Source organism: Copadichromis virginalis, linkage group LG11, assembly GCF_057382275.1.
Source record: "Copadichromis virginalis isolate Kocher_CV1m ecotype Utaka linkage group LG11, C_Virginalis_male_GT1.1, whole genome shotgun sequence".
NCBI classification, from domain to species: Eukaryota; Metazoa; Chordata; class Actinopteri; order Cichliformes; family Cichlidae; genus Copadichromis; species Copadichromis virginalis.
This window is the reverse complement of record NC_140628.1, coordinates 40,313,937-40,328,624: the sequence shown is the minus strand read 5'-3', so window position 1 is coordinate 40,328,624 and position 14,688 is coordinate 40,313,937. Positions and strand designations below refer to the sequence as shown.

General features: G+C 45.3%; 1 protein-coding gene across 3 annotated transcripts in view; it reads left to right on the top strand.

Annotated features, from left to right (window-relative positions):
* Nucleotides 1–14,688, top strand: part of LOC146699549 (atrial natriuretic peptide receptor 1-like) — a 63,096-nt gene that overhangs the window by 16,250 nt on the left and 32,158 nt on the right. For all 3 annotated transcript variants that reach the window (XM_085472532.1, XM_085472531.1, XM_085472533.1), the window contains 3 exons: nucleotides 2,095–2,282; nucleotides 11,779–11,892; nucleotides 13,151–13,286. In XM_085472532.1, the coding sequence (XP_085328658.1) occupies nucleotides 2,095–2,282; nucleotides 11,779–11,892; nucleotides 13,151–13,286 (438 nt within the window). The remainder of the gene's footprint in view (nucleotides 1–2,094; nucleotides 2,283–11,778; nucleotides 11,893–13,150; nucleotides 13,287–14,688) is intronic.

Sequence of the window (14,688 nt, the reverse complement as noted above, 5' to 3'; positions counted from 1 at the left end):
TGTTTTTCATGATTTATTGGGGTTAATAACACTCACCTTCATTCCATTTCCAGAGTGTAACAATCAACCACTTGTGCTGAAATCTACAAAATCTGCTCTGACACAATCATAGGTGTCCGTTGCTACTGACAAGAAAGAAAGCTGTTTTGATGCTATGGACTGAGGCACATTTTAATTGGGTGAGGGGTGGGGCTATGTTATACATTCATTTTTACAATTTATATATTTAATGTTAAATGTAGCTTATGTACATTATTTTAGGGTGTCACATGCCACCCCATGCCACCACAGTAGCTCCGCCCCTGAGTCTAAGGAGTGCCGTTGGGACTTCATTGGTCAGCGTGTTTGTTGACCTTAGCCAAAAAATCCGTGTGAAACTGCACTCAAGTTTCAAGTTAGAAGTACGAATTTCGACCCTACTTTTCTTCCTTTCAGCTGATTGGTCAATGTCATGTTAATCACAAATGTAACTATCCAATCAGAGAACAGATGGGTTTGGTAAATGGTAAATGGCCTGTATTTGTATAGTGCTTTACACATCCATTCACACACACATTCACACACTGGTGATGGCAGCTACATTGTAGCCACAGCCACCCTGGGGCGCACTGACAGAGGCGAGGCTGCTGGACACTGGCGCCACCGGGCCCTCTGACCACCACCAGTAGGCAACGGGTGAAGTGTCTTGCCCAAGGACACAACGACCGAGACTGTCCAAGCCGGGGCTCGAACCGGCAACCTTCAGATTACAAGGCGAACTCCCAACTCTTGAGCCACGATCGCTGTCAGAGGGGCGCTTTTTTGAGCTGCAGGTCCTTGAAGGATAAATGCGCTTTCACGTCTCTTATCGCCTCACCATGATGGAAAACATCTGTGTGTGTCCAAGTAAACTCTTTCTCATAGGTTGATGTGTTCACACAGGGACCTCCAGAGCGTTTTCAAAGGCGCTGTCGACCTCGGAGGGAAAGCAGTGTTGTGGAAACGACGCACTCTTCACTAGTTGGGACAGTTACAAAGCTTTCCTCGTTATGAATGAGCGATACGTTTTTATTAAACATTTGAACATAATACAACACAAACTCTCGTAGAGGAGATAAAGTCAGAGAGATACATGTTTTGAAATGACAAGGATCAGGTGCATCTAGCACACCTGGAGCGATCGCTAAAAAACGATATACAAGCAGAGCTCAGCAGCCAGCGCAACAAATTCTGGATCGTTCGCTCTTAGTTAGCGGTGAGCACAGCGCACGCCGCGTCCGATGTGAAACGGCCTTCATGCTGCATAGTGTGACTCATAGCAGTGGTCCTGGGTCAACCCTGATTTTGTGTTAAAGTAATACTAAAGTAATAAAGGTGTTTCTGAACACTGGTATACCGCAACTGTATCCTTAGCTTATACTTAGCTTGTATGAGCCTTATGGGATCATTTATATACAGATCCTCCAACTTCAAACTGTATTACCCTTTAAGGACCAGCACTTCAAAAAAGCCTCACTCCAACAGCCAAACCCATCTGTTCTCTGATTGGATAGTTACATTTGTGATTGACATGACATTGACCAATCAGCTAAAAGGAAGAAAAATAGGGTCAATTCGTACTTGTAACTTGAAGCTTGAGTGCAGAGTTTCACACGGATTATTTGGCTAAGTCCACACAAATCTTTTTACACATACAAATCTTGATTTACAAGTACAAAATATTTATGACCACAATCTGAGCCCATATGTGTGTGTGTGGAAGACCAGTGCTGGGTGTTTTCTAGAGAAACACCAGCTCAGGAAGTGTGAGGGTGATGGAGGAAGGTGATAGTTGTAGATGGAGGTGATGTAGGAGTACCAAAAGTGCAGCTACTAGGAGGCTGACTGTCCAATCAGACTGCGTTTTCCCTGCAGAGGTGAAACCTCATTGACTCACACTGAGGCAGGAAGGAAAGAAAACAATCAGATGTGTTTGTCTGTCAGCGTGAACATTAGAACAGGTGTGGAGCAGGTGAGCTCAGCCATGAAGGCAGAGGGGGGCGACCCACAGGTCTGTGCTGCGCCGTGGGCTGACTCTGATCTTCATCTGTGACTCTTCCTCTCTCTCCTCCTCAGTGGTCTTCGTCTGCTGTTCTCCTGACGTCTTCAGGAAGTTGATGGTTGAGTTCAGGCGGGAAAATCTCACTCACGAGCAGTACGTCTTTTTCTATCTCGACGTGTTCGCCGACAGCCTGAAATCTGAACACCGCCAGCCGTGGCGCCGCGGGGACCGTGAGGACGCTATTGCCAAGGAAGCCTTCCAGGTATGGCATCAGTATCCAGGAGGAGGTCGGTCAAAGAAACCAGACTCTCCTGACTGCAGCTGACTCCACATGAACCTCACTGCCTTATACATCATACGTGATACATGACACGCTCTACTTTCAAGATCAGGCTTCAAACTTTCCTTTTTGCTAAAGCATATAGTTAGGGCTGGACCAGGTGACCCTGAATCCTCCCTTAGTTATGCTGCAATAGATGTAGGCTGCCGGGGATTCCCATGATGCATTGGGTGTTTCTTCTTCACTCACTAGTTAATAGACTTAATAGACCTCTCTGCATTGAGTCATACTTGAAATAAAAAGAGATTAATAACATGTTTTTTCTTTATTTTTACTACATTTTTACATCGTAGATACAAACTGAAGACATTAAATATACAAAGCAAGATATGTGGAATATGTAGCAAAGAAAAAAAGATAAATAACTAAATATTAGGGGTTGTTGCGAGATCGATCAACTTTAGACCAGACAACAAACGACGGAGACTCCGGAAAAGTGCAATCAAACGATGAGTTTTATTATCACAGGAGAACAACCAACCATCAGCATACAGAATGTGTTGCTCTGACAAGAATACACTGGGTTCTGGTTTTATAGGACAAAATATCACACCTACGTCAATACAGTTCAAAAATACTTGGTGACAGACGGGCAACAGTTCAACCCGTACAGGCAAGGGTTCATCACCTACACTTCTAATAACTATAAACTGACATATAACTTCTCCTTTCTTCATTACTTGCCTTTTAAGGTAATAACTTCAGGTCTCAGCTTTTCTGAGAGCTAATAATTTGACCCTCCTCATTAATCACTAAGTAAAGTACTTTGCAGCCAGTCTCAAACTGAAGCAGAAGACGCTTAGGCCTTCGCTCAGACCTGCTACTAGATTAATATGTGTATCGTAAGCGTGCATGCAATTAACCTGCTATGTTCTCATCTCCCCTCAGCATGTATCATCTGGACACTCTCACCAGTGAAGCTTAAAACCTTCTAGAATGGAACATCAACTCTAACCAAGCACATTTATGCATTGTGTATAAAATGAACTCAACCTATAAAAATAGAAAGGTCAATGTGATGACAGACATATTCAATGCAATATAAACCCTCTAGGAAATATTACTGATAAATGATACTGTGAAACATGTTATTAATACAATATCCATACGATACTTGTATGGATATTGAACCGTTCGATACAGTGCTTTCGGTTCGGTACGCATATGTATCGAACAATACAACATTTTTAATTTATTTTATCAACTGTCCTTCTGACGATGCGCTCGACAGTGCAGCCTAGGCGGAGTAGTCGAACGCAGATTCACTGAGCGCAGGGCAAGCTAGCATAGACAGAAGCTAAGCTCTCCTTGCAACATGGCAAACTGAACCTCCCCCACCCTCATTCAGATCTGGCGTTTGGAACTATTTTGGTTTTCATGTGACGTATGACCCTGAAGGTAAGCGCGTCATGGACTAAAGTAAAACAGTATGTTGGATGTGCCATGCAATGCTCAATTACATGGGTGGGAGCTAGTGTGTTAGCGCAGTTAGCTCGTTAACGTGTTGGCCGTCCAGCCCCACGCACGGGGCGATCTGCGGTAACTTGTTAACGGAGATTTGCCGTGTTGTGGCGTTAACGTCATTTCAGATTAACGCTGACAGCACTAGTGGGAACACAACGAATATGACTGCACATTTACTCCGACATCATCCTAGTGCAAAGACAAAAACAACAAGCAGCATGCTACAAACTTTACCCGAGTCATTTAGACAGCCGTTAGCACAGGATTCTCCTTATGGGGACCTGATATGTTTAATATGCTGCTGAGAATATAGCCCAGAAGAAGCGTATAGTAGAGCTTTTATTTTGGAAAGAGACATTTCTCTGTAATAAACTCTCTTTTCCAAAGATGAGTGATTCCTCAGATATTTATTATTTTATTACTTTGTTGTTTCAGCAACATTAAATTTAAAAACTGTACTTTTGAGTTAAAATATATATTTATAATTTTAATAAATGACAAATTAAAAAGGCATGAACTTTTTTTTTTGTATCGAAAAAATATCGAACCGGGAATTTTGTGTATCGTTGCAGCCCTACTAATATGTTTTATACACCGCGTTCCAAATTATTATGCAAATTGTGTTTAAGTGTCATAAAGATTAAATAAGTTGTTTTTCAATTAAATGGGATTGTGTCTCAGAGCTCTTTGGATGACTGAAATCAATCTCGGACACCTGTGATCATCAGTTTGCCAGCTGAGCCCAATTAAAGGAAAACTACTAAAGAAGGATGTTCCACATTATTAAGCAGACCACCATTTTCAAGCAACGTAGGAAGGAAAAATGATCTCTGCTGCTGAAAAGCATAAAATAGTTGAATGCCTTGGACACGTAATGAAAACCTTGGCTGAGTCAGAGCACACATGGGTTCCTGCAGGTAAAGGCACAATGATGCCATTACAAAGCAGCAAACACATATTTGAATCTGCTGGTGCCTCTGGAGGCCTGCGAACATGAAGCTATAGGATCCTCCAGAGACTTGCAGTTGTGCATAAACCTTCTATTCGGCCACCCTTAACCAACACTCACAGCAGAAACGGCTGCAGTGGGCCCAGAACTACAGTGGGGCAAAAAAGTATTTAGTCAGCCACCGATTGTGCAAGTTCCCTCACCTAAAATGATGACAGAGGTCAGTAATTTGCACCAGAGGTACACTTCAACTGTGAGAGACAGAATGTGAAAAAAAAATCCATGAATCCACATGGTAGGATTTGTACCGGGAGGGAGGGGCGGGGCCATCTGCTGTGATTGGTTGGGGTGAGAGAAGGAAGACAGGATAAAGACATGCTGTGGAAGAGAGACAGAGGTTAATAACAGATATGATTCAGTGCAGAGAGGTCTGTGAACACATAGTGAGTGAGAAAGGTGACTGGAAAGGAAAAACTCAATGCATCATGGGAATCCCCGGCAGCCTACGTCTATTGCAGCATAACTAAGGGAGGATTCAGGGTCACCTGGTCCAGCCCTAACTATATGCTTTAGCAAAAAGGAAAGTTTGAAGCCTGATCTTGAAAGTAGAGATAGTGTCTGTCTCCTGAATCCAAACTGGAAGCTGGTTCCACAGAAGAGGGGCCTGAAAACTGAAGGCTCTGCCTCCCATTCTACTTTTAAATACTCTAGGAACAACAAGTAGGCCTGCAGAGCGAGAGCGAAGTGCTCTAATAGGGTGATATGGTACTACAAGGTCATTAAGATAAGATGGGGCCTGATTATTTAAGACCTTGTATGTGAGGAGCAGGATTTTGAATTCTGGACTTAACAGGAAGCCAAAACAGGAGAAATATGCTCTCTCTTTCTAGTCCCTGTCAGGACTCTTGCTGCAGCATTTTGGATCAGCTGAAGGCTTTTCAGTGAGTTTTTTGGACATCCTGATAATAATGAATTACAGTCGTCCAGCCTGGAAGTAATAAATGCATGAACTAGTTTTTCAGCGTCACTCTGAGACAGGATATTTCTAACTTTAGAGATGTTGCACAAATGGAAGAAAGCAGTCTTACATATTTGTTTAATATGTGCGTTGAAGGACATGTCCTGGTCAAAAATGACTCCAAGGTTCCTCACCGCGTTACTGGAGGCCAAGGTAATGCCATCCAGAGTAAGAATCTGGTTAGATACCATATTTCTAAGCTTTTCAGGGCCGAGTACAATAACCTCAGTTTGATCTGAATTAAGAAGCAGAAAGTTAGCAGCCATCCAGGTCTTTATGTCTTTAAGACATTCCTGCAGTTTAACTCATTGGTGTGTGTTATCTGGCTTCATGGACAGATAGAGCTGGGTGTCATCTGCATAGCAGTGTAAATGTATGCTATGTCTTCTAATGATGCTGCCTAAGGGAAGCATGTATAATGTAAACAGAATTGGTCCTAGCACTGAACCCTGTGGAACTCCATAATTAACCTCAGTGTGTGAAGAGGACTCTCCATTTACATGCACAAACTGGAGTCTATTAGATAGATATGATACAAACCACTGCAGCACAGTACCTGTAATACCTACAGCATGTTCTAATCGCTCTAATAGGATATTATGGTCGACAGTATCGAACGCTGCACTGAGGTCTAGCAGGACAAGCACAGAGATGAGTCCACTGTCAGAGGCCATAAGAAGATCATTTGTAACCTTCACTAAAGCTGTTTCTGTGCTGTGATGAGCTCTGAAACCTGACTGAAACTCTTCAAATAAGCCTCTGCAGATGATCTGTTAGCTGTTTGACAACTACTCTTTGATATAAAGGAAGGTTGGAGATTGGCCTATAATTAGCTAAGACTGCTGGGTCTAGAGATGCTTTTTGAGTAAAGGTTTAACTACAGCCAGCTTGAAGGCCTGTGGTACATAGCCGATCATTAGAGATAGGTTGATCATATTTAAGATCGAAGCATTAATTAATGGCAGGACTTCTTTGAGCAGTTTTGTAGGAATGGGGTCTAAAAGACACGTTGATGGTTTGGAGGAATCAGCTAAGAGAAACAACAGTCCATCATTAGTTTAAGAACTGAGGGTCCGTCAGTTTGGAAAATTGCTAAAACTTTGAATGTGTCCCCAAAATCCATCAAGCGCCACGATGAAACTGGCACACATGAGGACGCCCCAGGAAAGGAAGACCAAGACTCCCCTCTGCTGCTAAGGATAAACGTATCTGAGTCACCAGCCTCAGATGAGATAGATGCCACACAGAGCTCCAGTAGCAGACACATCTCTACATGTTCAGAGGAGACTGTGAATCAGGCCTTTATGGTCAAATAGCTGCTGAGAAACCACGACTAAGGAAAAGCAACAAGCAGAAGAGATTTGTTTGGACCAAGGAATGGACATTAGACCAGTGGACATCTGTGCTGTGGTCTGATGAGGTCAAATTTGAGATCTTTAGTTCCACCTGCCGTGTCTTTGTGTGATGCAGAAAGGTGACGGATGGTCTCTACATGCATGGTTCCCACTGTGAAGCTTGGAGGAGGAGGTGTGATGGTGTGGGGGAGCGTTGCTGCTGACACTGTTGTGGATTTATTCAAAACTGAAGGCACACTGAGCCAGCTTGGCTACCACAGCATCCTGCAGCAACACACCATCACATCATTGATTTATCAACACCACAATGACCCCAAACACACCTCCATGCTGTGTAAGGGCTCTGTGACCAGCAAGGAGCGCCATGGAGTGCTACGCCCGAAGGTCTGGCCTCCGCAGTCACCTGACCTAACCCCAGTGGAGATGGTTTGGGATGAGATGGAGCACAGAGTGAAGGCAAAGGGCCAACAGGTGCTCAGCATCTGTCGGAACTCCTTCAAGCCTGTTGGAAACCATTTCAGGAGACGACCTCATGAAGCTCATGGAGGATAGGGTGGGTGGATTTTACGAAGAATGTAAATTATCAAACGTGTTTTGAGTGATTTCACACTTTGGTGTTTACTACATAATTCCATCTGAGTGTTCATTCATAGTTTCGATGCCTTCAGTGAGAATCTACAATATATATAATCATGAAAATAAAGAAAAACCATTAAAAGAGAAGCTGTGTCCAAACTTTTGAGTGCTAGTGTACATCACAGGTCATAGGTCAGTCTCAGGTGACCCGAAACGCCTCCTCCTGTCTGCAGAGTCAGGTGGGTGGAGTTTGTAAAGCAGTGAAATGATTGGATGGATTTACTGTGCAGCTCTGAGCTCCAGTGTGCTGCACGTGGACCTCGCCGTGTTTGTTCTCGCAGCTCCTCGCAGGAATCCGAGGAACCGTTTAAATCGCTCGTCACGTGTAGCTGCAGTGGTGTGAGAGGAAGAAACACTCATTAATCTGATGACTGCTGACGACTTGCAGCTGCACCTGGAGCGCCATGCGTCCTCACGGCTCGCCCTCGTTATGGAGTAATCACGCAAGCAGATCGGGCGCTGTAATCTTGGAGGAAAGGTTACGCTGATTAACCCAAATCTCTGCCTGACTTTATATCATAAATATGAGCTTCAGCTGAATTCAGCCCAAAGTTTCCAGCGTGATCTCCCACCTGCTGCCTCCTCAAACACCAGCACGAGTGAACGAGTGAAGAGAAACATGATTTCCATCAGCGCACATTTACTCATGACAGAGAACATGTCAAACATTTAAACACAGAAGATCTGCCAAAGTCAGCGAGCTAAAGAGAAACAGTTGGAGGAAGATTTAAGGGTGAGCTGGCAGCAGGTGGGTCACATGGTCATCTCAGAGGTTCTCCAGCCTGTTTCAGAATCACGTTCCTCGCTGTGGACATCGACACAGCATGATGTCATCAGCAAACTCAGAGAATCTGGAGGAATCTCTGTGCGCAGGGAGGAGGCTGTGTGTGAGTGTGTTACTGTGTGTGTGTTACTGTGTGTGTCCTCTGGTGCGACTCCCGGCTGAGACGGGACGGTTCATTGGGGAGGAGTCACGGGAAAACGACGTCAGCAGCAGGATCCCGGTGAACCTTCATTCTGTTCACTTCCTGTTAATCATAGTGAAAAGTTAGCTGCAGTTCACCTAGGGGGCGCTGTGAGATCAAAGTGAGCGGAGCTAAACAGAGGCTGTGTCCCAATTCAGGGTCTGCACGCTTGAAGTACGCATTTCAAGTGCGGTTACGTCACCGCCACGCGACGGCGGTCCCAATTTGAAGTGTACTTCAAATGCATACTCCAAATGTGCCGTCGATTTCCCCAAATATCAAGCGTGGTCCGGTGCACGCTTCGTGGTCCCATATATCCCACAATTCACAGCGCGGCGGTGGGTGTGGATAATTTTGCCGCAAAATACAGCAAAAGGGAGCGGCCGAAGAGTGAACTGTCAAAAGTAAGTAGTGAATATGACGTCACTTATTTATGCGCGAATGTTTAATAATGAAGAACATTAATAAAACATTGCTGTTATGTGACAATAGTGATGTTTGTACTTTCAGCGTTAACTTGGTTTTAAAACCTATATATATATATATATATATATATATATATATATATATATATATATATATACTGGCAGCACAAATGAACCAGCTGCTAGTTAACGAGAGACACCCGGAATGGCTAACTGAAGGCCGGAAGGGACCGGTCCCCTCCAACTACCGACCAATAACCTGCCTCAGTACTACATGGAAGCTCCTGTCAGGCATCATATCGGCTAAGATGAACAGGCACATGGGTCAATACATGAGCGGGACACAGAAAGGAATTGGCAAGAATACCAGAGGCGCAAAACAACAGCTACTGGTAGACAGAACAATCAGCCGAGACTGCAAGACCAGACTGACCAACCTGTGCACTGCCTGGATTGATTACAAGAAGGCCTATGACTCAATGCCCCACAGCTGGATACTGGAATGCTTAGAATTGTACAAGATCAATGGGACCCTAAGAGCCTTCATCAGGAACTCAATGGGGATGTGGCGTACAACACTAGAGGCCAACTCCAAGCCCATAGCACAAGTCACCATCAAGTGCGGGATCTACCAAGGAGATGCTCTGTCCCCACTGCTGTTCTGCATAGGCCTGAACCCCCTCAGTGAGATCATTAACAAGACTGGCTACGGATACCGACTACGGAACGGAGCAGTTGTCAGCCACCTCCTGTACATGGATGACATCAAGCTGTATGCCAAGAGTGAACGAGACATCGATTCACTGATCCACACTACCAGGCTATACAGCAATGACATTGGAATGTCGTTCGGACTGGAGAAGTGTAGTCGGATGGTAACAAAGAGAGGGAAGGTAGTCAGAACTGAGGGGATTGAACTACCAGAAGGCAACATTGCAGACATAGAGGACAGTTACAAGTACCTGGGGATCCCGCAGGCAAATGGGAACCATGAAGAGGCCGCTAGAAAAGCTGCAACCACCAAGTACCTGCAGAGGGTCAGGCAAGTCCTGAGGAGTCAGCTGAATGGTAAGAACAAGATCCGGGCCATCAACACGTACGCCCTGCCCGTGATCAGGTACCCTGCTGGGGTAATAGGCTGGCCAAAGGAGGAGATAGAAGCCACTGACATAAAGACAAGAAAGCTCCTGACCATGCATGGAGGGTTTCACCCCAAGTCCAGCACCCTGAGGCTGTACGCTAAGCGGAAGGAAGGGGGCCGGGGACTGGTGAGTGTCAGCACCACAGTCCAGGATGAGACAACGAACATCCAAGAATACATTGGGAAGATGGCCCCAACTGACCGAGTGCTCAGTGAATACCTCAGGCAGCAGAAACCCAAGAAAGAGGAGGGAGACGAGGAACCATCATGGAAGGACAGGCCCCTGCACGGTATGTACCACCGGCAGATAGAGGAGGTGGCTGATATCCAGAAATCCTACCAGTGGCTGGACAAAGCTGGACTGAAAGACAGCACAGAGGCACTAATCATGGCAGCACAAGAACAAGCTCTGAGCACAAGATCCATAGAGGCTGGGGTCTATCACACCAGGCAAGACCCCAGGTGCAGGCTGTGTAAAGATGCCCCAGAGACAATCCAGCACATATGTCAGATGGGACGACGGGAGGGTTTAAAAACTGATTTTTTGAGCACTTTTTGAACTTGTGAAAGCAAATTAACTTAACTTTCGTTTAATTTTAGGTTGTAAGAAATTATTTGGTTGACTTTTGTTTATAATTTTCCTCGAAATAAACGCCATATGATTTTAAACAATGGAGTCAGAAGTGCTTTCTAAAAGAAACCTCCCGTTGCCACCCACAGCCTTTTCTTGGACGCTTTTGGTGTTTGGAACATAAAAGGCCGTGACAGGAGCAGCGGGGTGAAGGTGACGCTGTCAGGAGGCTGCTCGCTTCACGCCCCAAACCAAAATGGAGGACGCTGTAAAGCGCCTCGCAGTGCTGTGACGTCGCTAACAAAAAGCGTTTACTGCAGGAGAAAACCTGTGAAACGTCTAAAGGTGGAACCATTTCTGCTGAGCTCGACAGCGCCCCCTATGGAGCAGGAAGTCACAGAGCCCCTTCAACCTGGACGAGCTCGAGGAAGTTAGAAATATCCTGTCTCAGAGTGACGCTGAAAAACTAGTTCATGCATTTATTACTTCCAGGCTGGACGACTGTAATTCATTATTATCAGGAAGTCCTAAAAACTCCCTGAAAAGCCTTCAGCTGATCCAAAATGCTGCAGCAAGAGTCCTGACAGGGACTAGAAAGAGAGAGCAGATTTCTCCTGTATGGTGCCGTCATCCATCTTTTATGTACAGTGTGTGGATTTGTGCAGCTGAAGCTCTGATGTCAGGCGTCTTCCTCACAGCACGTGTTTACTTCCTGTTTCATGTGAGAGGAAGCTCACGCTGGCTCCGAGTTTGACTGGACATAAATATTTTATCTGATTTCTTATAAAAACATGTAAAAGATTAATTATGGATCTGTGATGCGCCTTGTGTTGCTGTGTCCTGTCCTCATTCGTTAAAACAAAGACTCATAATAAATCTGTGTGTGGTTTCCAGAATGTGAAGATCCTGACGTACCGAGAGCCTCAGAACCCCGAGTACCAGGAGTTTGTCCAGAACCTGAAGGCAGATGCCAAGGACATGTTCAACTACACCATAGAGGACTCACTGGTCAGTGTGTGTGTGTGTTCAAACTGGACACTTTACTAGGTACGCTTTGCCAGCAGGGGGGTGGAGCTTGTTTCTCTACACAGCTGCTGCAGATGTGTCGGCTGCTCTGAGGGTCTCTGACGTGTGAGGACAGCAGGTTTTATTTCACACATCCATAATTTTCTGATTAAAACGAGATGATGACAAAGTAAAAGGTGAACAGAGATGAGATCAATCACCTCGACACTTTTATCGATGAATAACCACGAGATGAAAATATTCTGGAGACCAGATCCAATCAGAAGCACTGAAGCTGTCCAGCTCTGTGAGTCTGTGTGGTTGCAGTTTCCTGCTCTTGCTGGCACAGTGTGCTCTTCTGCAGAGCAATGAGTGGTGATTGGAGTTCAGGTCCCTGCAGATGCACAGCGACCACGCCACGTTCACAGCCTCTTCAGGGCCGTTTTTCTGCCCACGAGTGAACAACGCGCTCGTCCTGAGGCCGAATCGTGAAGCTGGCTGCTTCTGAAACATCTATTGCTTCATCGTTTCCTGAAGCGCTCACTCCCAGCGGGAGCGCTGGCTGATTAGATATTCTGACAGGTTAATAGGAACATGTCAGGCGCCGCTGCTGCTGCACAAAGAGCAGCGATGTGATAGATACTGGAGGAAGTGATGTCATTAAACATCACGGTGCCACTCTGAGCTCTGAAGATCAAATTATTATGCAAATCTGTGATTAGAGGCGAGGCAGCGAGGAGGAGCTGATCCTGTCACGCCGAGCAACGCTGACTTTGCTCGTCAGACGACGGCGTGTGTCTCGCTTCCTGCTGACAAAAACAAAGAGGTGAAAGAGAACTGCCGGGAGGGTGGAGACAGACCCACAGTTTAAAGTTTCGCAGGGAAACATCACGAATGAAATCCTGTACCGCCTGGAGCGTTTGTTCCCGGGTCAGCGTGCAGCTGCAGAGGGATCGGGCCGGGCCGAGCGGCTGAGGAGGAGCTCCACCCGTCCAGTTTCTGGGTCTCCAGCCCCACCTGTGCTGCGTTGATGCTTGGCCATCTCTGATGGCCTCAGCAAAAACGGACGCCACAAGACTGTAGCGGTAGTAACCAAGGAAACGGCAAAGAAGTCACAGGTGTGGGTAGAAGACACCACCTGTGTGCACACAAGGTGTTGTGGTAGAGGCCTGAGTGGTGTGTGTGTGTGTGTGTGTGTGTGTGTGTGTGTGTGTGTGTGTGTGTGTGTGTGAACGACTGACCCTCTGTGTGTTTCTTGCAGATGAACATCATTGCTGGAGGCTTTTATGACGGCCTGATGCTCTACGCTCACGCTTTGAACGAGTCCATGTTGGCGTCCAACGAGCGTCCGAACGGGAAGGACGTGACCCCGAGGATGTGGAACCGAACCTTCCCCGGTCAGTGCTCGCCGTTCGTCTCCTTTAAAGCTGATGCTTACCATTTCCACCTTTGTGACGGAGGCTGTTTGGTGCGACTGTGCAGCAGAGCTGTTCTGCAGGTGTGTGTGTGGGGGGGGGGGGGGGGGGTCGTGGTGCTCTGTGAGTGACGGGTGGGGTTGGGTGAGTAAAGCTCGGTTGGGGGGATTGAAATGATGATGGTTTGGTGTAGGACTGGGCGATATGACCTCAAAATTCACATCTTGATATTCTTTAGCTGGATGGTGATATAAGATATAGATCTGCATATTTTTAAAGCCATAAAGTAAGAACAAACAGAGTTCTCAGTCACAGCTGTGTCCCAGATCTCACACAGGCACTTTTATTAACAAACAGCGCAGATGTACAAGAACAAATTACTCAGAAATAAGTTATGAGCATTCATTAAATAATAATGCTCCATAAATAAAAGAAAACAATGTTGTTTTTGTGCTCACAACTGAGCAGTCAAAATGTGAACTAACAGACGCTGAGCATAATCACAAAGATTTCACAGCTGCTCTGTTCTGAAGTTCTGCTGCGTGACCGACAGCCTGGAGTTTGAAATCCGCTTCGTGTCTCTGAACAGGAGCCGTCTGTGGTCCTTATACGCACACAGTACGGTAACATTACGATGAAACACAGTACGTATCACTCCGCGAGGCTCCTCGGCTAGTGATGGTAAATTTGATTCTTTTTACTGAATCGAGTTTTAATGAGTCACTCACCAAAGTGAATCGGGTTTTTTCAGTCATTTGATTCACTGAGTCAGTCGACCAGAGAGTGCAAAAAATTTACATTTTCACTCAAACTTAATTTGTTTCTCCTTTCATGTAAATCCTACTGCTAAGATGAATGATTCTAAAAGAAAACTATTTTATAGAGCAAAAAGGCGCAAAAACATTTCTAAAATTAAGCAATTTCCTATCAAAATTGCTTAATAAACATTTATTTTGTTTATTTGTATTTTATTAGTATTTTCCTTAAATGTGTCAAATATATATTTTCTCATCTAAATGTCCACTGAGCTGTGAGCCAGGGGGTGGTAATGCGCCTTAACATTGGTTGCCAACCAAGAAGAAGAAGAAGCTGTGAGCCAGGAGGGAGGGGGTGAGTAGCTCAAATGTGCTGTTAGCATGTTAGCAGAGCGATGCTACTGTGAACCGAGGAGCTATTTTCTTGATGTGAGCTTCTACTCAGGGTTTTTTCTTCCAGTTCAGAGCAGAAATTCTTTTGTTAAGATACTGGATGTTGTGTTTTTCTCCACAATTTTAATTATAAGGTAGATACATTGCTGCTAACAGCAACAGGGATGAGTCAGTGAGTCAGTTGGGCTTGTGAATCATGATTCATGAGTCAGTAAAGTGATTCTCGAGTATTGAAC